The 26,587-nt window shown below is 51.6% G+C and overlaps 1 protein-coding gene across 1 annotated transcript; it reads right to left on the bottom strand.

Moving 5' to 3' along the window:
- Positions 1 to 781: 781 nt before the first annotated feature.
- LOC308676010 (voltage-gated potassium channel subunit beta-3-like) lies at positions 782 to 23,894 on the bottom strand (the record flags this gene model as incomplete). Its single annotated transcript, XM_081341706.1, has 14 exons — positions 782 to 1,437; positions 2,855 to 2,943; positions 4,380 to 4,500; positions 6,984 to 7,078; positions 7,643 to 7,763; positions 7,864 to 7,949; positions 10,963 to 11,049; positions 11,964 to 12,007; positions 12,260 to 12,304; positions 12,912 to 12,956; positions 15,940 to 16,019; positions 16,523 to 16,560; positions 18,445 to 18,488; positions 23,644 to 23,894. The coding sequence occupies 14 exons, from the start codon at positions 23,892 to 23,894 to the stop codon at positions 1,348 to 1,350; spliced, it is 1,236 nt and encodes a 411-aa protein (XP_081197832.1). The 3' UTR covers positions 782 to 1,347.
- Between the last annotated feature and the right edge of the window lie 2,693 nt (positions 23,895 to 26,587).

Here is a 26,587-nt window from a genome sequence, read left to right as displayed (position 1 = left end):
AGGAGGAAGAGGAGGAGGAGGAGGGGGAGGGGGAGGAGGAGGAGGAGGGGGAGGAGGAGGAGGAGAATGGGGTCCTTGTTGCTCTCTGAGCTTGGCAGTTTCCTTGCAGACGTTTCATGGCCAAACTAGGTAACATCATCAGTGGTGGAAGGGAGAAAGGTTTGCAGGGTGGAGGAAGAAGAGGAGGAGGAGGAGGAGGAAGAGGAGGAGGAGCAGGAGGAGAATGGGGTCCTTGTTGCTCTCTGAGCTTGGCAGTTTCCTTGCAGACATTTCATGGCCAAACTAGGTAACATCATCAGTGCCAGTCCCGATACACTGATGATGTTGCCTAGTTTGGGTAATGAAGCGTCTGCAAGACAACCAACAAGCTCAGAGAGCACGAAGAACAGAAAACAGGGAGGGAGGAAAGAAGGAAAGAGGAAGGGATGGAAAGAAAGAAAAAGAAAGGAAGATAAAAAAAAGAGAGAGAAAGAGTGGGAGGGAGGAAAAAGGGAAGGATGGAGGAAGGAAGGAGGGGAGGAAGAAAGGAAAGAAAAAGAAAGGGAGGAAGGGAAGGAAGGAAGGGAGGGAGGAAAGAGGGAGGGAAAGAAAGAAAAAGGAAGGAAAAAAAGAGAAAGAAAGAGAGAGAGAGAGAGAACGAGAGAGAACGTTTCGTTCCCTATGTGTGCTATTTTCCCACTTGGCTCCTGATTTAGGCCGATTGTGCTTCCTTGAGCTGAAATTCCTGAACCCGGCCGCCGTTCGGACATGCGTTGAGCCTACCACCTCCAGAAAGGAAACACGGATTGGGGGAAACGGCTCGCCACGTGCCACGGCCTCCAAGGGAAAAAGAATCCAGGGAGAAACGGGGTGCGGGGCAGGACCCCCCCCCCACAAGGGACAGAGGCTTACGGTTAAATCGAGGTTATCTTACACCCAGACAAACTTGAGGTACTCTTAGACTGAGATTGTGCTTATTTCTGCACCCAACTTCCAACAGCTGCCTGTCCCACTGGAGAGAGCCAGTCGTGGCCTCCCCCCCCCACCCCCCCACGCCACCACCATCCGGAAATGGGGTCCAGCAGCCCAGCCGGCTCAAGGCAGCGGGCCGACCCTGCCAAGCGCGATTGCTCATGCCGTAGATTTTGAACTCGAGACTCCTCAAGCAGCTGCCACGGGGCAGGACGAGACCTTCCACGTCTCTGGCCTTGGAAGAATACGGATATTTGGTTCATGCGCAAAAAGCGGGCTCCTCTTGCCCCCCCCGCCCTCGAGAAGGCAGCAGCTGGTGGGAGGCGGGCGGGGGGAAACGGGGGTCTTCGGAGGAGCAGGAGGTGGGAGGCAGTCTCTGGTGGGGCCAGGCCAGCCCTAAGCCCGGGACTCCTTCTTGGCGTTGGGCTTGTTGCCCAGAACCGCGTCTATTTCCTGGACGACTTGAGGGGTCAGCTGGCTTAGGACCTGTAGGGGGAGAAAGGGGAGGGGGCAGCGCGAAGAGGGAGGGGGTTAAAAAAAAAATAAAACTTTGCCGCAGGCCCCCCCCCAACGCCACATCTGTATTGTTACAGCTGCCTTCTCGGTTGATTTGAGGCAGGGTCTCCTAAAACGATCACAAAATGGCCAGGTGGGCCGAGCGGGCTCAAAAGAGCATCTTTTGGGGAAGGGCATCCTCCCAGAAGCCCCTGGGTTGCAGCCCCCCCCGGCCTTAAAACTTGATTTTCTCTAAGGGGTGTTTGCGGGGGGGTCCAGGGACGGCTGGAGGCTTGAGTGCTTTCAGCCTATTTGCCTGCCTTCGTGCCAATCACCTTGCGTGGTGGGAAAAACTTCGGGTGGATCTAGAAGAGGGGTCTGAGGAATTCTGGGAGCTGAAGTCTTCAAGCTCAGCCCTTTGGTGACTTGTGGCCTTCAACTCCCAGAATTCCTCAGCCGGCATTCCCGGCTGAGGAATTCTGGGATTTGAAGGCCACAAGGCACCAAAGGGTCACAGTTCCCTCACGCTGGCTGAGGAATTCTGGGAGTTGAAGGCCACAAGTCATCAAAGGGTCACAGTTCCCTCACACTGGCTGAGGAATTCTGGGAGTTGAAGTCCACAAGTCATCAAAGGGTCACAGTTTTCTCATGCTGGCTGAGGAATTCTGGGAGTTGAAGTCCACAAGTCACAAAAGGGTCACAGTTTTCTCACGCTGGCTGAGGAATTCTGGGAGTTGAAGTCCACAAGTCATAAAAGGGACATAGTTCCCTCACGCTGGCTGAGGAATTCTGGGAGTTGAAGTCCACGAGTCATGAAGGGAGCCATAGTTCCCTCACGCTGGCTGAGGAATTCTGGGAGTTGAAGTCCACAAGTCACAAAAGGGTCATAGTTCCCTCACGCTGGCTGAGGAATTCTGGGAGTTGAAGTCCACAAGTCACAAAAGGGTCACAGTTCCCTCACGCTGGCTGAGGAATTCTGGGAGTTGAAGTCCACAAGTCATCAAAGGGTCACAGTTCCCTCACGCTGGCTGAGGAATTCTGGGAGTTGAAGTCCACAAGTCATCAAAGGGTCACAGTTCCCTCACGCTGGCTGAGGAATTCTGGGAGTTGAAGTCCACAAGTCATCAAAGGGTCACAGTTCCCTCACGCTGGCTGAGGAATTCTGGGAGTTGAAGGCCACGAGTCATGAAGGGAGCCATAGTTCCCTCACGCTGGCTGAGGAATTCTGGGAGTTGAAGGCCACCAGCCACCAAAGGGCCAAGCTGGAAGACCCCTGATCTAGAACATGGAGAGCAAGGGGAGGGACTTCCCCCACCAGCAGCCCCCTACCTTTACGGAGTGAAACGCAGCCCCCCTCCCCCGCCGATCCCCAGATCTCTGGCCCCCTCCTCCTCCTCCTCCTCCTCACCTGAATGGATCCCAGGTTCTCAATCAGCTGCTCGGCGCTGGAGACCCCCAGGAGCACGGAACTGACCCCTTCCGAGCGGAGACACCAGGCTTTGGGGAAAGAGGAATCCCCGAAATAGGTCAGAAAGGAACAAGCTTAGCGTCTCCTCCCCAGCCTTCTAAAATTAGTGTTTGCGTGTGGGTGTGGGTGTGATCATTCCCTCTCGGTGCATTCAGAGACACCGTTCCGCAGGGCCCTCCTGGCTGTGAATCTGCTCCAGAGGCTGAGCTGATTTCTCAGCCCAAAAGGGTCCCAGCTAAAGCATCAGAAACCAAAAAAAAAAAAAATTGTGATGTAACCACATCTGTTCACCCCTTCCTTTGTCCGATCTGTTCTTTGGAATCACTCGTCTCGCCTCTTTTCCAGCTTCCCCGGTCTCAACGAGAGCTGTGGCTTTTCCTGGTGGTCTCTTGTTCAAATGCCCAAGTCTTGCTTTAACCGACTAACAAGAGTTGGAAGGGACCTTGGAGGTCCTCTAGTCCACTCCCACCACCCCCGGTCAAGCGGGAGACCTTATACCATTTCAGATAAACGGTTCTCCAGCCTCTTCTTAAAAAAACTCCGGGGATGGGGCACCCACGACTTCTGGTGGCAAGTCGTTCCACCGGTCAATTGTTCCTCCCTGTCAGGAAATTTCTCCTTAGCTTTTCAACAGCAGCCAAAATCCTTAAGGGACTCCTCGGAACGGACATGGGACTCTCTAAGGCCCCTTCAAACTATGTTATTCTATTCTATTTTATTCTCTATTCTCTTATTTTCTATTTCATTCTGTTCTAGTCTAAAGGTAAAGGTTCCCCCGCACATGCGTGCTAGTCGTTTCCGACTCTAGGGGCCGGTGCTCATCTCCATTTCAAAGCCGAAGAGCCGGCGCTTGTCCGAGGACGTCTCCGTGGTCATGTGGCCGGCATGACTGGACGCTAAAGGCTCACGGAACGCTGTTACCTTCCCACCGTAGTGGTCCCTATTTTTCTACTTGCATTTTTACGTGCTTTCGAACTGCTAGGTTGGCAGAAGCTGGGACGAGTAACAGGCGCTCACTCTGCTACGCGGCACTCGGGATTCGACCCGCCAAACTGCCGACCTTCTGATCGACAAGCTCAGCGTCCTAACCCACTGAGCCACCACGTCCCTTTAGTCTAGTCCATGGGTAGGCAACCTCGGATCTTTTATGACTCGTGGACTTCAACTCCCAGAATTCCTGAGCCAGCTTGGCTGGCTCAGGAATTCTGGGAGTTGAAGTCCACGAGTCATAAAAGAGCCGAGGTTGCCTACCCCTGGTCTAGTCTATTCTTTATTCCTATATTCCATTCCATTCAATTTTCCTATGTTCTATTCTATTCTATTCTTTATTTGTATGTTCTGTTCTGTTCTGTTCATCTCGAAGCGGCTGAAACTGTGCCTGATTTCCCCAACTGCCTGCCTTGGGGCCTTGTTAGAAAAAGGCACGCACACAGAGACACCTACACCCATCCTCCAGCGTCCTCACCAATGGCCAGCTGCGCCACCGTGCACCCCAGGCGCTCAGCGATGGGCCGGAGGGCTTTCACCTTGCTTTGCTGCTTCTTCCCATCTTCGCTCTGCATCTTCTCCTTCAGCCAGTGGTAGCCCTGAAAGAGGAGGAGGAGGAGGAGGAGGAGAAGGAGAAGGCCAGACCGTCACGAAGGGTCCCCATGGACCGGCAAGCCGTGAGCCTCAGCCCAGCCAACGGTGCGTCTGTTTGGAGCACAACGTTCCCACCGTCCCTTTTGGAGATTAAAAGGATCTCCGGTGTGGATGAGTTAATTCTGAGACTTGGGGGAGATGGGACCAAGCCTCGGCTGAAGTCAGAATCTGGGGCAGGGGGAAGGAGAGCTTAAGAGGCGGTTACGCCTCAGTGCTGGATCCAAATGTCATTTTTATTTTTTATTTTTTGGCTTGGTATAATGCCAGAAAAACGTGACAAGCAAAGTACACGCTCGATTTTACATGCGGCAACAGCGGCAAGAATCACGTTTGCGCAATCCCGGAAGAACGAAGAAACACACCCCACCCCCAGAAGAAGAAGAAATATTTTTTTAAAAAAAAACACCAGTCTGTGCAGAAACGGACAGACTTCCTTTAAGGTTGAAAGAAAAAGAGAATAATAATAAGTTGGAAGGGACCTTGGAGGTCATCTAGTCCAACCCCCTGCTAAGGCAGGAAACCCTATACCATTTCAGACAAATGGCTGTCCAGTCTCTTCAGAACATTTTCAAATTTGGGACCTCTTTTATCAATGGCTAGAAGAAAGATTGAGGGGTTCGGAATTTAATTTGTGTTAGTGAACAAGACACTCAATACATTTTTGTTGAATGGTTGCTATTGAATTCTGTTTTTTAAAAAAATAAGACATTATAAAAAAATATATGTGTGTCATGACGCGAAGCTCACGGCAAGGACGAAGCATCGAGGGCTCAGCCTGAGGATACAACTCCTTGGGTTTTGCGGACAAAAACTCGAAAGGACGTTTAGAACCCAGAACAAGATAAAAATTTGCAGACAGCAGATCAACATTTCTAAGAATTTCGCCCAGACAACGCCACCTTCTCCAACGTGGTGCCTTCCTCCACGCATGAAGGACGAATCCCGAAAGTTTGAAGGCCCCAAGTCGAGGACAGTTACTTGAAGGCATCTCCCTTACTTTGGCCGTTTTAAGTAAGGGGGGAATTTGCCGGAGAAAACAATTCTGTTGGGAAGCCTTAGCGGTAAAACAGGAAACCTGGCCGGCAAAAAAACACCGTTGCCAAGGTTGAAGAGCCCTGATATAGACAGCGATAGTTGATAAAAATTGAGTGCAAATGGAAATATAGGTATTGTTTCCACAGCAAGGAAGATAAAGCAGAAATGCTTAAATGGGTCTGTCTGACTCAAAGAGGAGAATATATTTAATTATTTTATTTGTTTGGACGCCGCTTCTGGATTTTGTGCTCGGGAAGGAAAAAAACAAAACAAAACTTGGATTTTGGTTTTGCCAATGAGAAAGATTTGTTCTTATAGAAATGGCTAGTTCTGTGCTAACGCAGGGGTCCCCAACCTATGGGCCGCAGCCCGCTACTGGGCCATGGCCTAAATATGCGCGCACTCACCCCGACTCACGCTAGCGCCCGCGGACTCGCTTGCACATACGCCCCGGGGCTAGCGGCGGTGGCTAGTGCCTGTGCAAATGGGGTCGCTAGCACACGTGGGGGTTGCGTGGCCCGTTTGCGCCTGCACGCAGATGGTAGTGGCGGCAGCTAGCGCCTGCGCAGACACCATTCGCGCGCGTGCACAGGTAACTTTCCCAGCTGCTTCCTTTCCCTCCGGGCCGTGAGCACAAAAAGCTTGGGGACCTCTGTAAAAAGGTAAAGGTTCCCCTGCACATGTGTGCTAGTCGTTTCCGACTCTAGGGGCCGGTGCTCATCTCCGTTTCAAAGCCGAAGAGCCAGCGCTTGTCCGAGGACGTCTCCGTGGTCATGTCGCCGGCATGACTAGACGCCAAAGGCGCACGGAACGCTGTTACCTTCCCACCGGAGCGGTCCCTATTTTTCTACTTGCATCTTTACGTGCTTTTGAACTGCTAGGTTGGCAGAAGCTGGGACGAGTAACAGGCGCTCACTCTGCTACGCGGCACTCGGGATTCGACCCGCCAAACCGCCGACCTTCTGATCGACAAGCTCAGCGTCCCAACCCACTGAGCCACCGCGTCCCTCTGTACTAGCGTGTAAAAGTGAGAAGCTGAAGCCGTATTGTGCTTATCTTGTACTGTGCTTCAAAAGAGTTGGAAAAGCCAACGCGTTTTTTTTTCTCCCCCCTTGTCCCTTGTTATTTTCTTTCCCCCCTCCCCCTCCCTTTTTTCCTTCCCCCAATTTCCTACGTTTTGTTTTCCTTGGTATTTGATACTTCGATAAAACGATAGAGGATGATGTGGAGAAATCTCCATACCTACAGAAGGAAGGCAGCCTTTGGTCCCACAAATTCCCAGCAAGGAGTTCCTGGGCCTGGAAGCCCACCAAGCTGGGGAGGACTCGAAAAGCCCACCTGGAAGTGAGTGAGTGTGTTACCTTTCGGCCGTCAAGAACGGTTGGGATCCTACCTTCATGGACGCCCGACAGTTTTCCGGCACTCGCTCCTCGTATTTTCCCGTGATGAGGCCACAGGCCAGTGGAGACCAGGTGATGGCTCCTACTCCTGAAGAAGGTAAATGGGGCAGTTGGGGTCAGGAGGGACTACAGGCCTTCCTCTTCCTCCCACTGAATCTTCAGGTATCACAGGCTTCACCTGGCAGGCTTATTGGGACCTCCTTCAAGCACCAGCCAGCGGAGCGATTAGCCCATTAACCTTGGGCTAATAAGCCACTTTCAATTCTGCAATGTGCAATGCTTTGGAATCGTGGTTTGTTTCCTAGGGAGGGCACCCCGATTGCAAAAAAAAAACAAAAAAAACCCCCAACCCAAAGACACAACCGAGGTCTTCTTTGGTGTTCGTCAAGGTCAACGTCTTCCCAACTCTTGACAATTTGAAGACGGGCGGGCTTCAAATCCCAGAATATCCTGGGAGTTGAAGCCCACCCGGTCTTCAAGTTGCCAAGGTCATGGACCCATTCATCTGGGTCAAAGCAGGGTTGCAATGAACAGACGGGGAGGAGGAGGAGGAGGAGGAGGAAGAGCCTTATCATGCAGGAGGGGAAAATAAGGGGGGAGGACCCCTCCCCTCCCCCTCCCCCAACCCCCCCCCCCCCCCGTTCCTCCTTACCGATCTTGTGATACAACTCTGGAAGCTGCGTCTCCACTTTTTCCCTCTGGAACATATGATATTCCGCTTGTTCGCACACGGGAGGGATGAGGTTGAACTGCCGGGCGACTGAGTAGGCTTCCTACGTTGTGGAGAAGAAAGAGGGGAAAGGAAGAAGAGATTGCGGGGGAGGGGGGAAGAGAGAGGAACATACCTTTACCGCCCCCCCCCAAAGATTTTACCATAATCTCCATGGCGCTCCAGCGAGAAGTTCCCCAGTACATGGCCATGCCTTGGTTGATCACGTAAGTCATAGCCCGGACGATCTCTGGCGGGAAGAACGAAAATATCAAAGAGATGAGCACCAAAGTCCCTTTTTTTCCCCTTCGTTTCTCCCTCACATTTCAAAGATGGAGAGTCTTCCGACATTTCAAAGATGGAGAGTCTTCCGTACTCAGAAAAAACAGGTTCAGGGCAGGAAAAGGGAACGAAGGCCAGTAGCTTGATGCAGAACGTCACCTTGACAGAATATCCAAGTTGGAAGGGACCTTGGAGGTCTTCTAGTCCAGCCCCCTGCTCAAGCAGGAGAACCTATACCATCACTTCGCGTGATGACGATTGCACAGCTCAAGCCTCCATCTTTACGTTTTTGGGATCACCTTCGCGGTGATCAACCTGAACAGGAAATTCAAATCCTTTCTGGGAAATTGGAAGAGTTTTGCCCATGTCTCTCCGTTAAACCAGCGGCAGAAGATGCCCGCAGACAGTATATTTATGCATAAACCGTTTTGGTGAATGGAACCCAAACGTCGTGGTTGATTCAACAAACCACAACTTGGGCAAAAAAGAAACGGCCAAGCCAGTCCGAGACATGAAACCAATTCTTCGTTGCCACCTTATATTTCCAATTTGGCATCACCTAATGCAAAACGGGCTAGAGGTGTTGGGTTTTTTTTTAAAAAAAAATTACTGTTCATAAAGAAAGTAACCGCCATCCCTTTTTAAGTCATTTTTCCTTAAGAGAAATCAAGGAAGCGTGAAATATTTTCCAAAGAAATCTTCCCAAAGAACATCGAGGCAGCTTTGGCTGTCCTCTCTTTCCCCCAAAATGCAAAATGTGGGTGAATTTATTATTAAAAAAAACAAAACACAACCCAGGCACCCGAAGATTGGCATTTAGGCCTCCTTGTCTCTCATCGCAGCTCGATTTTAGCCCTAAAATTCAAGGGTATATTTTATTTATTTTTCCTACTTATTAATTGCTTATTTCTCAACGAGGTACTTCCCAGATAGAACAAAGTGTTGTCGGTCGGGATTTCTGGATATTTAAATAGTGGCCGACAGGATGAAAGAGCAGCCAGACGGGAGTAGTTGGCAGTAGTTGGCAGCACAACCCACACACAACTTCAGAAGGGGGGGGCGCCACAAAGCTTGCGCTACACTACACACATCTGCTGTCTACACAGAAGCACAGCGGGATTAAACCTAGATGAGTAAGAGGGAGGGAAGTAAGCTCCACCGAAATCAACAGAGTTTACTTCTTGGGAAGACATGCAGAAGTTTTTTTTTTAAAAAGTATTTCTCAAGACTGGATAACTTCTAAGACCGGTGGACTTCAACTCCCAGAATTCCTCAGCCATTCATTCATTCATTCATGGCTGGCTGGTTGGAGAATTCTGGGATTTGAAGTCCACCCCGCCTTGAACGTTTCCCAAGTTTGAGAACCGCCGAGTGAAGGGATTCAAGACGGACTGGCTACAATTAGGAGGCTACGATGGGACAGCAGGAAGAGGTCCTGGGTTCGAGACGAGAGGAAAAAGTAGCAGATCCCTCTGAAGCCTTTCTGCACGGATCTTTACTTAGCCTTTCTGCTATTTTTTTTTCTCCCCCCGCCTCACCCCCCCCCCGTTGCATTTTTTTTCCCCACCTGGTTTTTAAGTCCCTTGTGCTTTGATTTTATTTCATTTTATTTTATTTTGCAATAACACCTGCACCTTGTGTCTTTTCGTTCCCTTGCTGGCCATGGAATTCTGGGAGTTGAAGTCCACCCGTCTTAAAGGGACGGGGCTCGGAAAAAAAAGACTGGCCTATACACCTTACGTTGTAGGTGTGTGTTTTTTTTTTAAGGCTTGAGAGGTTCGGGGTGCCAGGGACAAGAGGGGGTGCAGGAGATTGGGGAGGGGGCAATCTTTAGTACCTTCCAGCAAGAACACTCGGAGGTTCAGGTCACCCTCTGCACGAAGGAGAGAAGCAGTGAGATGGGCTGGAGTTTGCAAAGACAAGACTGGACACCTTTTTTTGGGGGGGGGGGTTTGTCATACAGGCTCCTGGGACCGCTCCCTCCCCCCTCCCCGCACACCCTACCTGGAAAAAAAAATTGTGTGTGTGTGTGTGTGTGTGAACAGAGGGACGTCTCGGCAAGAGCAGAGCCCAACTGCGGTTCTTAAAAGAGAGTCGTGCCTGTTTTTTCTGACCATTTCCGCTTTTGGTCGTTCAGCAAGTCACGGCAATGGTGAAGTGACTCACGCGGTCGTTAAGCAAATCTGGCCTCCCCCATTGACTATGCCGGTCGGAAGCCAGCCGGGAAGGTCATAAACGGTAATTTAAGCGTATAGACCTGCTGGTTTCCAAGCACCCGAATTTTGATGACATGGGGATGGTCGTAAGTGCGAGGAACGGTCACAAGTCACAGATCTATCCCGTTTTCCTCTTCTTCTTCTCCTTCTTTCTTCTTCTCCTTCCCCTTCTTCTTCTTCCCCTTCCCCTTTCCTTTCTCCTCCTCCTCCTCCTCCCTCCTCCTCCTCCTCCTCCTCCTCCTCCTCCATTTGCAAACTATGTTCTCTGCCTTCCTATTTCTTCTTTCTTTCCTGGCTGTTTTTCTCTTGAAAGAAAAGGGCGTAGCGGAGACAGACGAGGGGGATCTGCAAGACCTGGTCAAAAAAGTCAAGATGGCTGCCTTGGAATTGCAATCCAAGCTTTGATTGTACTGCCCTGGCCACCATCTTGACTTTCTTTCTTTTTTTTTAAACTACACCCTGCAAAAAAAAAATTTTAAGCCGTGCCTCCGCGGAAGATCTGAAGCGTGCCGCATGGATGGAGGAACGATAGCGCGTCTGTGTGTTTGTGTTGTTTTCCCAGAGAGACAATTATGAAATCTTTTTCAAAAAATTGGGGTGGAAATACCCTGGGAAGCGGCAGAATGGCGTTCTGTCCAGGGTAGACACAGGAGACAGCCCTTACTCAAAAGGAGGTGGGGAATTTGGGGGTGGGGGGTCCCTTAATCCAGACCCCTAAAGTTTGAGTTCGGGGGGGAGAAGACCAGAAAAGAGGGACCCACCCACCTTCCATGGGGCTGTTAGAGTCCATCCGGTTAGCGAAGACGATGTCGACATATCCCAGCTGGAGCCTCTGCAGGGACCCTTTTAGCCCTGGGGGGGGGGAGAAGAAATGTTGGAATTAGAAGCCCCCAATTGGGAGCACGGCCTCTAGGCTGGGGATGATGGGAGCTGGGAGACGCCCTCCGGGACGGTGGAGCTTGGAGCCCGTCCTTCCATCTATCCATTCACTTTTCCACCTACCCATCCATCCATCCTTCTTTCCTTCTAGCCCTCCGTCCTTTCCTCTGTTCATCGCTCCATTCACCTTTCCACCCACCCACTCTTCCGTACTTAAATCCATCCTTCCCTCCTTCCTTCCTCTCCCTTCTATTTCTATTTTCCTTCCTTCCTTCCCTTCTATCTTTTCCTTCCTTCCTTTCCTTCCCTCCCTCCCTTCCTTTCCCTATCTTTTCATTCCTTCCTTTCCCTATCTTTTCCTCCCTTCCTTCCTTCCTTCCTTCCTTCCTCCCTTCCTTCCTTCCTTCCTATCTTTTCCTTCCTTCCTTCCTTCTTTCCTCTCCCTTCTATTTTTCTTTTCCTTCCTTTCTTCCCTTCTATCTTTTCCTCCCTTCCTTCCTTCCTTCCTTCCTTCCTTCCTTCCTTCCTTCCTTCCTTCCTTCCTTCCTTCCTTCCTTCCTTCCTTCCTTCCCTCCCTCCTTCCTTCCTATCTTTTCCTTCCTTCCTTTCCTTCCCTCCCTTCCTTTCCCTATTTCTTTTCCTTCCTTCCTTCCTTCCTTCCTTCCTTCCTTCCTTCCTTCCTTCCTTCCTTCCTTCCTTCCTTCCTTCCTTCCCTCCCTCCCTCCCTCCCTCCCTCCCTCCCTTTTCCTGTCTTCCTACTCTGCTACTTAAAGCTTATTCCCCTTCCCATGAATTGGCCCCCCTCCCCTCTCCCTCCAGACTCAGCTCCCATGGGGGGGTCAGCCCTCCATCCCCGGCCCCAGCCCCCCCCCTTCGCCCCCCCTCACCCTCAATGATGTGTTTCCGGGATAAGCCTCTTTCGGTCTCAGCCCTTTGAAGAAAGAAAGGGAAAAAGAGGGAGGGAGGTCACATCTGGGGCCAGCTGCCAGCCCTGCACCCCCAATCCCCAAGGGGCACTTAGATCTTTCGGGGGTGCCCCCAGAAAAATACTTTTGGGGGGCTCACAACTTCTTAATAAAAGCCGTGGTCCTATCCATAGGCAGCATATGCATCCCCCCCCGTCCCGCTGCCACCGTCCCACCGCTGGGGAGGATGGCACTTGTAGTCCCCCGAAAGCACTTACTGGCCTCCCCAGTAAATTTTGGTGGTGACCACGTAGCTGGAACGCCTGCAAAGAAGTCAAAGGGGCGAAATGAGCGGACGGCGGCCCACGAGACATCCAACCCGTCGACAAACCCAGGCAGTCCTCGGCTTACAACGGTTTCATTTAGCGGCCGTTCAAAGTTACACCACCACTGGGGGGGGGAGAAGGGGACTTAGGACCGATTATCACGCTTAACGACCGTTGCAGCATCCCCGTGGTCACGTGACCAAAATTCAGAGGCTTGGCAACTGGCCTGTACTTGTGACGTGATCCCCTTTTGCGACCGTCTGACGAGCAGAGCCAAGGGGGGGGAAGCCGGATCCACCGAACGACTGTGTCGCTCGCTTAACAACCGCAGGTGGTAGAGTGGGAGCCAAACTCCCTTCACAAATGTCTCGCTTACTGACATCAGTGTCGGGCTGAATGGCGGCCGTAAGGCGAGGACTACCGGGATGCAATTTTGCCAAAAGGTGCAAGCTTTCATTGAAGCTTTAGGAAAAAGGAAGGGGGGCGTCTCCCCTTGGGGACCCCCTCCTCGATTATCCAGGGATCCGGAGGCTGTGACTCCGCCCCCTCCGATGACCTCACAGCCCCTCCCCCTCTGCCCTTCCAGGAAAGGTTTGGGCCTTACCTCCATCCTTTGCTCTTCAAGATGTTCCCCAAGGTTTTTTCTGCTCTGGGAAAAAGAATGGAAGAGAAAGAAGGGAGGAGAGAGAGAAAAGAGGAAAGGAAGAGGGGAAGGAAATAGAAAAGAGAAGGGAGGGGGGAATAAAAAACAGGGATGATAAAGGGAAGGAGGCAGGGAAGGAGGGATGGAGGAAGGAAGGAAAAGAGGAATAGAAGGGAGAGGAAGGGAGGAAGGAAGGAAGGAAGGAAGGAAGGAAGGAAGGAAGGAAGGAAAGAAAGAAAAAGAACCAGTCCCTCTAATTAATACATCTTATTAAAAGGCAGAAACTTTCATCAACTATCGCTCACTTCATCTGATGGACCGAGGGGCTAGAGTCTAGACTGATGTTTGTCCACTTGGCAAATTGAAGGTGTGTGGACTTCACCTTTTTATATGTTTCCCCCCCCCCAAGTTTCTGTCATTTAGTTCCCCTTTCCAGCAAACCCCCCCCCCCCCACCCGTTAGGTACAATGGATTCACTTAGTGACCACCACTTTCGCTTAACAACTCTGGCGTTCGCTTAAAAATGGCATAAAGTCATTGGTGCTAGAAGGGAGGGGGGCTTCGGGAGGAGGAGGAGGAGGACGACTGTGGGGTCCTTGGTGCTCTCTGAGCTGGGCGGTTTCCTTGCAGACGTTTCATGACCCAACTAGGGAACATCATCAGTGCTAGAAGGAAGGAAGGAAGGAAGGAAGGAAGGAAGGAAGGAAGGAAGGAAGGAAGGAAGGAAGGAAGGAAGGAAGGAAGGAAGGAAGGAAGGAAGGACTGTGGGGTCCTTGGTGCTCTCTGAGCTGGGCGGTTTCCTTGCAGACGTTTCATGACCCAACTAGGGAACATCATCAGTGCTAGAAGGAAGGAAGGAAGGAAGGAAGGAAGGAAGGAAGGAAGGAAGGAAGGAAGGAAGGAAGGAAGGAAGGAAGGACTGTGGGGTCCTTGGTGCTCTCTGAGCTGGACGGTTTCCTTGCAGACGTTTCATGACCCAACTAGGGAACATCATCAGTGCTAGAAGGAAGGAAGGAAGGAAGGAAGGAAGGAAGGAAGGAAGGAAGGAAGGAAGGAAGGAAGGAAGGAAGGAAGGAAGGACTGTGGGGTCCTTGGTGCTCTCTGAGCTGGACGGTTTCCTTGCAGACGTTTCATGACCCAACTAGGGAACATCATCAGTGCTAGAAGGAAGGAAGGAAGGAAGGAAGGAAGGAAGGAAGGAAGGAAGGAAGGAAGGAAGGAAGGAAGGAAGGAAGGAAGGAAGGAAGGAAGGAAGGAAGGAAGGACTGTGGGGTCCTTGGTGCTCTCTGAGCTGGACGGTTTCCTTGCAGATGTTTCATGACCCAACTAGGTAACATCATCAGTGCTAGAAGGGAAGGAGGATTGTGGAGACAGCAGGAGGAGGAGGAGGAGGACTGTGGGGTCCTTGGTGCTCTCTGTGCAGGCCCTGTGAGCTAGGGATTGTGCAAAGGTCCTGTCTGTCTGGTTGTTGTTGCGGTGCTTGTTTGCTTTCTCTCTCTTATTCTCTCTCTCTCTCTCTCTCTCTCTCTCTCTCTCTCTCTCTCTCTCTCTCTCTCTCTCTCTCTCTCTCTCTCTCTCTGCGCACGCACGCACGCACACACATACACACAGAGCCTTCGTTTGGACCGATCCCCAAATCCAGACTGACAGAATCGTGTCACCGATTCTGAAGCTGGCCCTCTGCAGAGGGAGACGCTCCGAGCCAATGCTTGGCTTACAAAGTGACACGCAAGGGAAAAACCCAGGCAGGGCAATCTCTGGAAAACAAGGATGGCTCCGGCAGTGCCGAAGCAGCGTCTGGCCTAGAACAGAGCCGTTAAAGAGAAGAGGGCTTCTGAGCATGGAAAAAGCACCTTTCCTCCCCTGCAAATTGCCCAAGAGCACGGAAAATGCATGTTTTTCCCTCTGTGCGCAGTATACAAGAGAGTTCCTGAGCATGGAAAAAGTACTTTTCCCCCCCTGCAAAGTGCCCAAGAGCATGGAAAAAGCACCTTTTTTTCTCCGTGCACAGTATACAAGAGAGTTCCTGAGCATGGAAAAAGCACCTTTTTTTCCTTCCATGCACAATAACTGCGGAACTGGACAGCCTGTGAAATGGGGGGGTGGGGGGTGGGCGGTGGCGGTATTTGATAGATCTCCCCTAACCTCCAGAATAGCTACAGAAAGTTGAAAGGTTTTTTATATTTTTATTTTGATTATTAAATTTATATGCTGGGGGAGAGAGTTGGGAAGGGAGGGACAGAAGGAAAAGTCAGATTAGCTTAGGGCTGGGTGGCGCTCGGAACGCCTTGTGGGGCTGTGGCACCTCAACTGTCAGAAATTTCCTAACAGCGAGAACAATTGCCCTGTTCACCACCCTGAGTCCTTCGGGAGAAGGGCGGTATACAAATTTAATAAATAAATAAAATAAATAAATTAACCAGTGGAACCACCTGCCTCCAGAAGCGGTGAATGCTCCAACACTGGAAGGTTTTAAGGAGAAACCGGACAGCCATTTGTCTGAAATGGTACTATAGGGTTTCCTGCCTGAGCGTGGGGTTGGACTAGATGACCTCCAAGGTCCCTTCCAGCTCTGATATTCTGTTATTTCTGTTTTATTATGATTATTATGTTTGATTATTATGATTATCAACTAAAGTAAAGGAAGCCTCAGCAACGGCAGGTCAGTGCCTAGAGACAATTCGGATCCTTTTGGAAACGGAGAAATATTCCTTTTCCCTTCTGGATCAGGAGAGAACATACCACACAGATGCCTAGTGCCGGAAGGGAACCTCAGAGGTCCTCTAGTCCAACCCTTCCCCCTTGCTGGGCGAGAAGCAGGCCAGTCTTACTACCCATCTAATCTCCTGATTCCCAAGGCCAAAGGGAGAGAGAGAGACTCTCCTCCGCCTGTTGAATTTCTTCCCGGCCCAGGTGATGCAGATGCACCTCTGCATCCTGCCCCCCCCACACCTCTTTTCTCTCCTGCCCCTGCAACAGCCCAACTTACTTGCCAGAGGCGTAGACTTCGGCCGTGTCAAAGAGGTTGACCCCGTTTTCGTAAGCGATGGTGAGCACGCTCTCAGCCACCTAGAAGCAGGAAGAGAGAGAGAAAAAAAAGGGGGGGTTGTTTTTAAGAAAAGAGGAGGGGTCTTTTTTATTTTATTTGAGAGGCTTCGCTGTCCCCCACCCCCACCCCAGCAAAAACATTTCTTGAACAGAGATAGGAAAATGTGCCCGCAAACACTTAACGGGTGTTGGGAAGGGGAGTGTGGGGGGAAAGACTTTAAGAACGTCTGTCGCTATTTTGGATTTTAGGGACACACACTTTTGTGTTTGTGTCTTTGTGTGCACGTCCTAGGGAGGGGGTGACTTTTCAAGGTTGAGACTTGGAGAGGAAGCTGAGGTCCATCTAAACCAGGGGTCTTCAGACTGGGCCCATTGGTGACTTGTGGACTTCAACTCCCAGAATTCCTCAGCCAGGCGCTGCCTGGCTGAGGAATTCTGGGAATTGAAGTCCAGGAAGTCATCAAAGGGCCCAGTCGGAAGACCCCTGCTCTACCGTCATGAAATGGGCAAAGTTGGAGACTTACCTCATCTGAGATCTGGGACCCAAATGTCACCCAGGTACCTACAAGGGAAAAGAGATTTTTGAAGTGGGTGCCAGGTGGTCCTTCCCCTGCCTACGGATCTGCCAGGCTGCTCTTAAGCCGCCTAGAGCCAAAGACAAGAGAATGGAAGGGTTGGGAGGGACCTGGGAGGTCTTCTAGCCCAACCCCTGTTCAAGCATGAGACCCCATCCCGTTCTGAGCAAATGATTGTCCAGTCTATTCTGCATTTTATTCTGCATCCTATCCTATTCTATTCTATTCTATTCCATTCTATATTCTATTCTATTCTATTCTTATTCTATTTCTATTCTATTCTATTCTATTCTATTCTATTCTATTCTATTCTATTCTATTCTATTCTATTCTATTCTATGCTATTCCATTCTATATTCTATTCTATTAATATTTCTATTCTATTCTATTCTATTCTATTCTATTCTAATTCTATTCTATGCTATTCCATTCTATATTCTATTAATATTTCTATTCTATTCTATTCTGCATTTTATTCTGCATTCTATTCTATTCTTCTATTCTATTCTATTCCATTCTATATTCTATTCTATTCTTATTCTATTCTATTCTATTCTATTCTATTCTATTCTATTCTATTCTATTCTATTCTATTCTATTCTATTCTATTCTATTCTATTCTATTCCTATTTCTATTCTATTCTATTCTATTCTATTCTATTCTATTCTATTTTATATTCTATTCTTTCTATTCTATTCTATATTCTGTTCTATTCTATTTTATTTTCTATTCTAATTTCTATTCTATTCTATATTTTATTATTCTATTCTATTCCTATTCCTATTCCTATTCCTATTCCTATTTTATTCTAGAAAATCTCCAGTGGTGGAACACCCACAATGTCTGGTGGGAAGCTGTTCCACTGGTTAAGTATTCATTAAAAGAGATTAAAAGTGACCCTTTTTTAAAAAAATCCCATTTATATCCCGCCCTTCTCCGTAGACTCAGGGCAGCTTACAATCTAAGAAGCACAAATCCAATGTGCTTAGCAGTAGCCTTCATTCTATGTATATGCCTGCTTATTAGGGCTTTCGCCCCCCCCCCAAACGGCATTATTACAAAGTCAGCTTATTGCCCCCAACAATCTGGGTCCTCAGCAGGATACCCTAGAGAGATTGCTTTCTTATTATTACTGATTGATCGATTATTCTCATCACTTTCCTTTTTTTATTGCTGACTTTCTTGTTCTAGTTTGCTTCTGCTCCGGTTACCCTCCTCCCGTTTTCTTCCTTTTTATTGTAAGCTGCCTAGAATTGGCGAGATAGGTGGCAAATAAATTGAACCAGTAAGTAAAGAAATTGGTTGAGAAGGAAGGAAGGAGAATTCCAGAAAACAAGCTACGGGTAGTCCTTGCCTTGCGACCGTTCATTTAGCGACCGCGCAAAGTTACCTTCAGTTCCTAGCTTGAGTAGACTTAGATGGAGAATTCTTGATTCTCTTTCTAACTGTCCTCCTCTAAAATGGGGAATCAAGTCAGTCTTTTCACTGATAATGGGGAAGATTTCCGCTTTTATTTACATCAGGGCTCTCCAACCTTGGCCACTTTTAAGACCTGTGGACTTCAACTCCCAGAATTCCCCCAGCCAGCCATGCTGGCTGGGGAATTCTGGGAGTTGAAGTCCACAAGTCTTAAAGTGGCCAAGATTGGAGACTGATTTACCTTATAGTCTCCTAAACAAGTCTGGGAACAGACTCTTTTACACATCTCCGTGGTGGACCAGGAAACCGGTTGGTGACGGATGAAGTGACAAGCACACCCAAGGAAGATTCCCCAAACTGAGGGAGAACCCCCCCCACCCTTCAGAAGTATTCTGCGCTCCCCCCCGAAGCCCCACCCAGCTCATGTTTTCTACCAACCTCCGGAACTCACCGAGGCCGAGACAAGAGACTCGCAGACCGGATTTCCCGAGATTCCTGCAATGGGAAGAAACGGGAAGGTGAAACAAGCCGGCAATGGCGGTCTGTCAGGGTCTGAGCAAGTAGCCTTGGCAGACAGGAAGAAGAGCTGCGGACGAGGCAACAGGCGGATAAGAGGCATCCGAGCCCCCAGGAGGAGAGTGGACATGGTAAAGAAGAGACCCTCCCTAGTTGGAAAACTGACAGGGGGGGGGAAAGGCACACTTTCAGACGTGCAAGAGTGAGGTCAGCAAGGGCGCCCCGGCGAGCAAATCCTACTTTGTTGTAAGGTAACACTAGCCGAATCTTGCAAGCTAAAAGTGCATCTCTTCCCCCCCCCCGCCTTTACAGTGCAGGAAACTAGGGAGGGTGTCTTCTGAAACGCTTCTTCCCATGTTCCCCTTCCTTCTGTGGGCTTAGCTGCCTCTTGCTTGCCAGTTGCCTCGTCCACAGCTCTTCCTGTCCTCCCAAAATGGCTCACACCTGCCATTAGAGGTAGTCCTCGACTTGCGACCACAATTTCTCTCGCTAAGGGCGTCATTCGTTAAGTGAATTTGGTCCCATTTTTACGGCCTTTCTCGGCACCTCTGTTAAGACCGAGATCCCCAACCTGTGGGCCGTGGCCTGGTAGTGTGTATGTGCGCACAGACCCTCTCGCTTGCGCTAGCGCTGGGGCCGCGGGACACAAAAACAGGACACCGCACCACGGGGCGCAAAAACGGGCCGCTGCTGTGCTTCAGGGCATGAAAATGGGATGCCGCCGCACCTCAGGGTGCGAAAATGGGAAGCTGCCACGATGCCTCAGCGTGCAAAACTGGGCCGCTGTCATGCTTCAAGGCACAAAAATGGACACCACCGCGCTGCAGGACGCAAAAATAGGGTGCCACCACACCGCGGGCACAGAAACGGTCTGCCACCGCGCTGCAAGGTGCAAAAACAGGCACCACCATGCCACGGGGTGCAGAAACAAGACACTGCGCCAGGCAAGAATGGGGCAGGGCTAGTATCACGCAGGCATTAGCCCCACCCTGTTTGTGGTGTGTGCGTGCTCACGGTCCCGTGTGCACGCATGCGCACGCATGCATGTAAAATGCTTCCCTCTGCCTTTTCCTCCGGTCCGCCAACCGACAAAGGTTGGTGACCTCTTTGTTAAGCAAATCCCTGCAGTTGTTCAGTGAGTGACAACGTTGTTAAGTGAATCCTGCTTTCCCCACCGACTTTGCTCGTCGGTCACAAAAAGGGGATCACGTGACCCCGGGACGCTGCAAGCGTCATAAATACGTGTCAGTTGACCAGCGACTGAATTTTGATCAGGTGACCAGGGGGACGCCGCAAACAGTCTTAAGTGTGAAAAAAAATCGCAAGTTGCTTTTTCCAGTGCCGTTGTAACTTTGAACAGTCGCTAAGCGAACCGTTGTAAGTAACAATAACAATAATAACAATAATAACAATAATAATAAGAGTTGGAAGGGACCTTGGAGGTCATCTAGTCCAACCCCCTGCTCAGGCAGGAAACCTTATACCATTTCAGGCAAATGGCTGTCCAGTCTCTTCTTAAAAACTTCCAGTGTTGGAGCATTCACAGCTTCTGGAGGCAGGTTGTTCCACTGGTTAAATGTTCTCACTGTCAGGAAGTTTCTCCTTAGTTCTAGGTTGCTTCTCTTCTTGTCCTGCCTTCAGGCGCTTTGGAGACTAGCTTGACTCCCTCTTCTTTGGGGCAGCCCCTGAGATATTGGAACACTGCTATCATGTCACCCCTCACCCTTCTCTTCATGAAACTACACATACCCAATTCCAGCAACCGCTCCTCGTATCTTTTAGCCTCCCGTCCCCTGATCCTCTGTGTTGCTCTTCTCTGTACCCTTTCTAGAGTCTCAACATCTTTTCTACATTGTGGTGACCAAAACTGGATGCCGTATTCCAGGTGTGGCCTTACCAAGGCATTGTAAAGTGGTATTAACACTCCACGTGATCTTGATTCTATCCCTCTGTTAATGCAGCCTAGCACTGTGTTGGCTCTTTTGGCAGCTGCAGCACACGGCTGGCTCCTATTTAAGTGATTGTCCACTAGGTCGAGGACTACCTGTGCAAGGTGCCCGTTTTCCTGGGCGAGGTTTTCTCCACCAACACAACAACGGCGTTTCGTGTCAGCTTCCTTTGAAGTACAGTGTGCCGCCCTCCAGACAGTACGCAACATTGTTCTGGGGCTGCCCAGCATGCTGGGAGTTGTAGTCCACCCAATTTAGAAGGGAGGTCCAGGGCAGAACACATTCAAGGGCTGGGCAGCTGCGCTTCCGTTCGTTTGCTGCTTTGGGGATGGACAAACCAGGAATAGAACGGTACCCGGAACTTCTCAATTCACCTTTGCGCATTCCTCCCAAGTTTTCAGCACGCATCAAAAGGCTTTGGCTGCTCCTTCTGGGCCCCGTTCCTCCCTGCTTAGTGCCCAGGGCGACTCTCACCGTTTTATTCGGGAGTCACTATTCTGAGCAGTAACAAAGTTAAAAATAGATCCTGGTTTGCGTCTGGCGCTTCCCTCCAGCTTCTAATTGCCGGGAAGAAAAACAGGCCACGAACCCCACCGGCTTCCTTCCGTGGGCAGCTATTTTCAATGCTTTTTAGTGGCGTCGCGCCCAAATCCTTTATATATCGCTGCCCGAGATTTAAAAGTGGGCCACGCGTCCCCCAACAATAAACCACATTTTTTTTTGTTCCTTCCGTCTTTAACAGAAACAAGACCGGGATCTGCAGTGGGCACAGTTGAGTCTCAACCTCCTGCAGGACAGCAATCGAATCTCGACAGCACGTTCTGTAAGTGACCTTCATCTGCCCCACTGCTGGACATGGGTCTTGCATTCCCACACACACACACACACACACAAACACACACACACACACACACAGCTAGGCACCCCAGAGCCCAACGTGACCCCTGTTGAAAGTTTGTCAACAGCGGTTTTAATCTGCCGCCTGGCCAGGTTCCCAGATGGATGCGCCAGCAGCAATTAGGATAAACTTGGGAGGGATGGTGGTTTGGAAGCTAGCCAGACCCGACCATGATCTGGGCGGCTGGCCAGCCCCCACCGTCCACCAGGCCTGATTCCCCCCTCCCCCCCAATTCTGCCCTGGCAGGATGCCGCCTGTCACTTAATCCCCTTCAGAGGCGCCCATCACCCGCTCTTCCCCCACACTGCATGCCAACCGCCTCTCCTCCTCACCCCCGTTTTCGCCACTTGCAACTCCCCCCCACAAACCTACAGCCACACAATCTCAGCCCAAAGTCAGGAGCTTTGCACTCGGCAAAGCTGCCTTAGAAATATTCTTTGGGGCACGGGGGTGTTTTGCAAAAGGGGTATCTTTCCTCCGAGGGGCCCCGGAACGTAGCAGAATGCAAACTTGGACACTTTCACACACACACACAGACACACACACACACACACATTCTGCACAGGGCAGGGGAGAGTTGAAACCCAGCACACCTGGATTTCACACCTGGCCAGGCTGGAGAAAGTGGGTTTTACACACTAGCCGTCCCAAGTCACATCTCTTTAGGGAAATGTGTGGGGTTTTTCCCCCCCAGGCCCCCTTTTTTTCAGGGGAACCCCAAATCTCGAATCATTCTTTCCCCCTCCCCCCTCTGCAGGAACCCCATTTTTTTTCTTTGCCTTCTTGGAACGAATCAATTAACTTTAGGGTTCAGCCCCCCCCAAATCCCCTCAACTAACTTTAATTAAAACGGCAAAAATGAAGCAGGGAAGTTGAGATGTTTTTGGAAATGTAAGGATTGGGGGGAAACGGGGAGGAATGTGGGGGGGTTATTTTTTTTGGGGGGGGGGTGTTGCACGAACCCTTTGGGACTAATGGAGAATGTTTTCATCTCTTTCCTAAATATCCACATCGGCTCCTTCAGGATCTGCCCGCTTGGATCCAGGAGGATTCCACTGTGAATCTGGTTTTTTTACAAAATTGTTTTAGGGGTTCAGAAACCCCCCCCCACTTTTTTTACTGTAACTGCTCCTATTCTAGGAAGAAAGAATCCCAGAATCTGGGCTGTCACTCCATCAAAAACAACCCCCCCCAATTGGCAAAAAAATAAGGAGCCGTTTCCATCCCTCCCGTCACCCCCCCTCCGACAAGGGAGACCCCCCCCTTTTCCCTGCTGACAAAGTGTCCCAAAAAATCCGATCATCTGGAACACTGCCCTGCACCCCCCCCAATCTTCTTCCACTGATGTTGGTCCCTCCTCCCAACCCATCCCATCCTCCCTCTGGCCCACCAGGAACGGGACACCCCCCCCACCTTAGACTGCAACCTTCAGCCTGTGTGGCTGATGGGATTTGTAGTGCGGCATCCCCGGGGGACTGGTGCTCCGCGGCTCTAACTCCCCCCCTTTCCCGTAATCAGCCCCCTTCCCCAAACCTCAGATTGCAAAGTTCAGCAGCACCGCCAGCCGGCTTGGCAGGTAGTCGGTGGCCGATGGGATATGTAGTCCGGCTTCCCTAGGGAATGATGCCAGCTGCACGGCTCCCACTCCGCCAACCCCTCCCCCCCTCGCACCTTAGACAGTACAACGTTCAGCATCACCAGCCAGCTCGGCAAGTAGTAGGCGGCCCATGGGATCTGTAGTCCGGCGTTCCTGGGAGCCATGCCACCTCCCAGCTCCATTCCCCCTACCCCGCAATCCGCTCTTACCCCGCGCTTTAGACTGCACAGTCTTCAGCACCACCCACCAGTCCTGTGCGGTCGATGGGATTTGTAGTCCGGCACCTGCTCTATCCGTCCCTCTAGTATCAAACCCCCCCTACACACACACACCTTAGACTGCAACTTTCAGCAACGGTACTCCGCAGCCGATGGGATCTGTAGTCCAGCAAACCCTCCTCTCACTTCACCCTCCCTTCACCGCTCCTCCCCCGCCCCTTAGACCGCGCAACCTTCAGCCCACCTTCCAGTGCGGCCGATGGGACGTGTAGTCCGGCATCCCTTGGGGAGGGGCGCTGCCCAGCCGTCATCGGCCCCCCTGGCCCGCCCCCCCCCACACAAGCACAGACTCCCACCTTCAGCCTCCCGGGCCGCTCCTCACGTCCCCTGCGGCCGATGGGCTTTGTAGTCCGGCATCCCTGGGGGAGAGCCGAACCCCTCCCCCCCTCCCTCCCTCCCCCAGCCGGCTTACCGGTAGTTCATGCCGGTGGCTCGCCCGGTGGACTCCCGCAGGAGGAAGGCGAGCTGGGGGGGCAGGGTCTGCCCGGGCCCCCGGCCGCCCCCCGCCAGCCGGGTCCCCTTGCCCGGGGGCTGGAAGGCCCCGTTGCTGCCCTGGCCGGGACCCCCGCCCGCTGCCCGCCCGCCGCCCCCTCCCCCGCCCAGCCGCTCCTCGGCGCTGCGGCTCCGCAGGTTCTGCTCGGTGCAGGCGATGGAGATCTGCATGGCGGGCTCCGGCGGGCTCGGCGCTGGGCCGGGGGCGCCCACCGAGCGCCACGGGATGCAGCCACGGAGCGCTTCGGGATGCCCGGCGACCCCCCCCCACCGGCCTCATTTGCATCCCGGCCCCGCCCAGCGGGAGGGGTTTGGGTGTGGGGGAGGGGACAAGAAGGCAAGCTCGGGGGGGGGTGGGCGAGCAGATGCTGCCAGGACTCAGAGACACCCCCCCCCACACACACACACCCCTCTTTCTCCCCCCCCGCCCGACCCACATCAGGATTTCCCCACGTTCAACACGGGTTTCGGGGCTGGGGGCAATCCCAGGATCTGGAGAAAGGGGGGCGCAGGGGGGGGATGAACCGGGCGAGCAGATGCTGCCAGGACTCAGAGACCCCCCCAACCTCTTTCCCCCCATCGACCCACATCAGAAGTTCCCCACGTTCAACACGGGTTTTGCGGGTGGGGGCAATCCCAGGCTCTGGAGAAGGGGGGGGGGCGCAGGCCGGGCGAGCAGATGCTGCCAGGACTCAGAGACCCTCCACCACCACCTCCGACCCACATCAGGACTTCCCCACGTTCAAACTGGGTTTCGGGGATGGGGCCAATCCCAGGATCTGGAGAAGGGGGGGTGCAGGGGGGGCTGAGCCCGGTGAGCAGATGCTGCCAGGACTCAGAGACCCCCTCTCCCCCCCTGCTGGTTAGAGTAAACAGCTCTTTTAGGAATTAAGCACTGTCCCCTTAAGGGATAGCCTTCTGGGTAATGTAGTTTCAAGTCCCTTGGTCACACCTGCGTTTCGGAATGGCCACTGGGAGGGACTCCTGATTGGCTGCCTGGGATGGCTGGCTACATGGCTTGCTTGCATTCCAGCCTGGGGAGCTTTTTGTTCCGCGCAAGGTGGGACAAAAACACTCTTTTTTTTTCCACCTCCGTGCTGGGAGCAGAAATGCGCTTCCGGCAACGGTGAGTTCCTGTTCAGAGGATGCCCGATGAAGGAAATTCCATTAATTGCACATAATTAAATTAAATTAAATCTAGACGGCACACTAACAAGCAGAGACGTCACCCTGCCAACAAAAGTGCGTATAGTCAAGGCCAGAGGTCAGCAACCTGAAACAGTGAAAGAGCCACTCGGAACCCGGTTCCCTCAAAAGGAAAAACTGGGAGCCGCAAAAAATGCGTGCGCATGCGCGTACATGCGCGCATGTGCAGAACAGGGTTTGAGTGAAGAGTGGAGCCAAGGCGAGATATGCACCTACCCTGCATATTTGAATTGATTGGTTGAACTTTTTTAGTCCCACTTTTTTTTGGGGGGGACTGCACGTGGCAGAGGACCGGGAGCCGCGGGTTGCAGACCTGTGGTCAAGGCCATGGTCTTCTCAATTGCGATGTATGGCACTGAAAGTTGGACCGCAAGAAAGGCTGAGCGCCAAAGAATGGAGGCCTTTGAACTCTGGTGCTGGAGAAGACTCCGGCGAGTCCCTCGGACTGCAAGGCGATCCAACCGGTCGGTCCTAGAGGAGATCTAGGACTCTCCTCTTTAGCAACCAGTTCGAACCGGCTCTCTCCTCCCCCCCCATTGTACGTCCCCTCCCCTAAACAACATCCAAAGCGCCCCCCCGCCCCATCCCCGAAGCTTTCCTTCCTTAAGTTTGGATGAAAATGAATGAATTTAGGCCAAGCCGTCGGGAGATTTAATTCATCCTGGCTTTCCGGATTGCAACCAGCCGTCCGGCGGCAGTTTGTAATCTCTCCCGTTTTTTTATAAGCCTCTCTCTGTCCTGGGTTGGGACACGAGGGAGGCTGGTGAAGGGCGACGTGTGAATTCCCCCCCGCCAGCCCGGACGTCTGCCTGGTTTTTGGTCCTCGAAACAGCGGCCCTCAGATCCCAGGTTGACAGCTTTACGCAGCGGAGGACAAATCCGGATTATCGGCTGGACCCTTTGGGTTTCGCCCAGCCCGTTGGCTGCGTAGCTTCGGATTGGGAGCGGGCACAGCTGTCAGACACACGTGTGACTCAACAGGTGGTTGACGCTTTCCCTCTAGGGATGTGCTTCTCAACCTTGGCAAGTCGAAGAAGGGTGGACTTAACCATAATAATAATAGTGGGAAGGGACCTTGGAGGTCTTCTAGTCCAACCCCCTGCTCAGGCAGGAAACCCTATATACCATTTCAGACAAATGGCCCTCCAGTCTCTTCTTAAAAACTTCCAGTGTTGGAGAAGGGAGGGAGGGAGGAAAAAAAATAAGAGATTTGGAAGGGACCTTGGAGGTCATCTAGTCCAACCCCCTGCTCAGGCAGGAAACCCTATATACCATTTCAGACAAATAGCTCTCCAGTCTCTTCTTAAAAACTCCCAGTGTTGGAGAAGGAAAGGAAGGAAGGAAGGAAAAAAATAAGAGACTCGGAAGGGACCTTGGAGGTCATCTAGTCCAACCCCCTGCTCAGGCAGGAAACCCTAGACCATTTCAGACAAATGGCCCTCCAGTCTCTTCTTAAAAACTTCCAGTGTTGGAGAAGGGAGGGAGGGAGGAAAAAAAATAAGAGATTTGGAAGGGACCTTGGAGGTCATCTAGTCCAACCCCCTGCTCAGGCAGGAAACCCTATATACCATTTCAGACAAATAGCTCTCCAGTCTCTTCTTAAAAACTCCCAGTGTTGGAGAAGGAAAGGAAGGAAGGAAGGAAAAAAATAAGAGACT

Source organism: Vipera berus (genome assembly GCF_964194415.1).
Source record: "Vipera berus genome assembly, chromosome: W".
In the NCBI taxonomy this organism is placed as follows: domain Eukaryota; kingdom Metazoa; phylum Chordata; class Lepidosauria; order Squamata; family Viperidae; genus Vipera; species Vipera berus.
The sequence above is the reverse complement of the archived record's forward strand: the minus strand, read 5'-3'. Positions and strand labels throughout refer to the sequence as shown.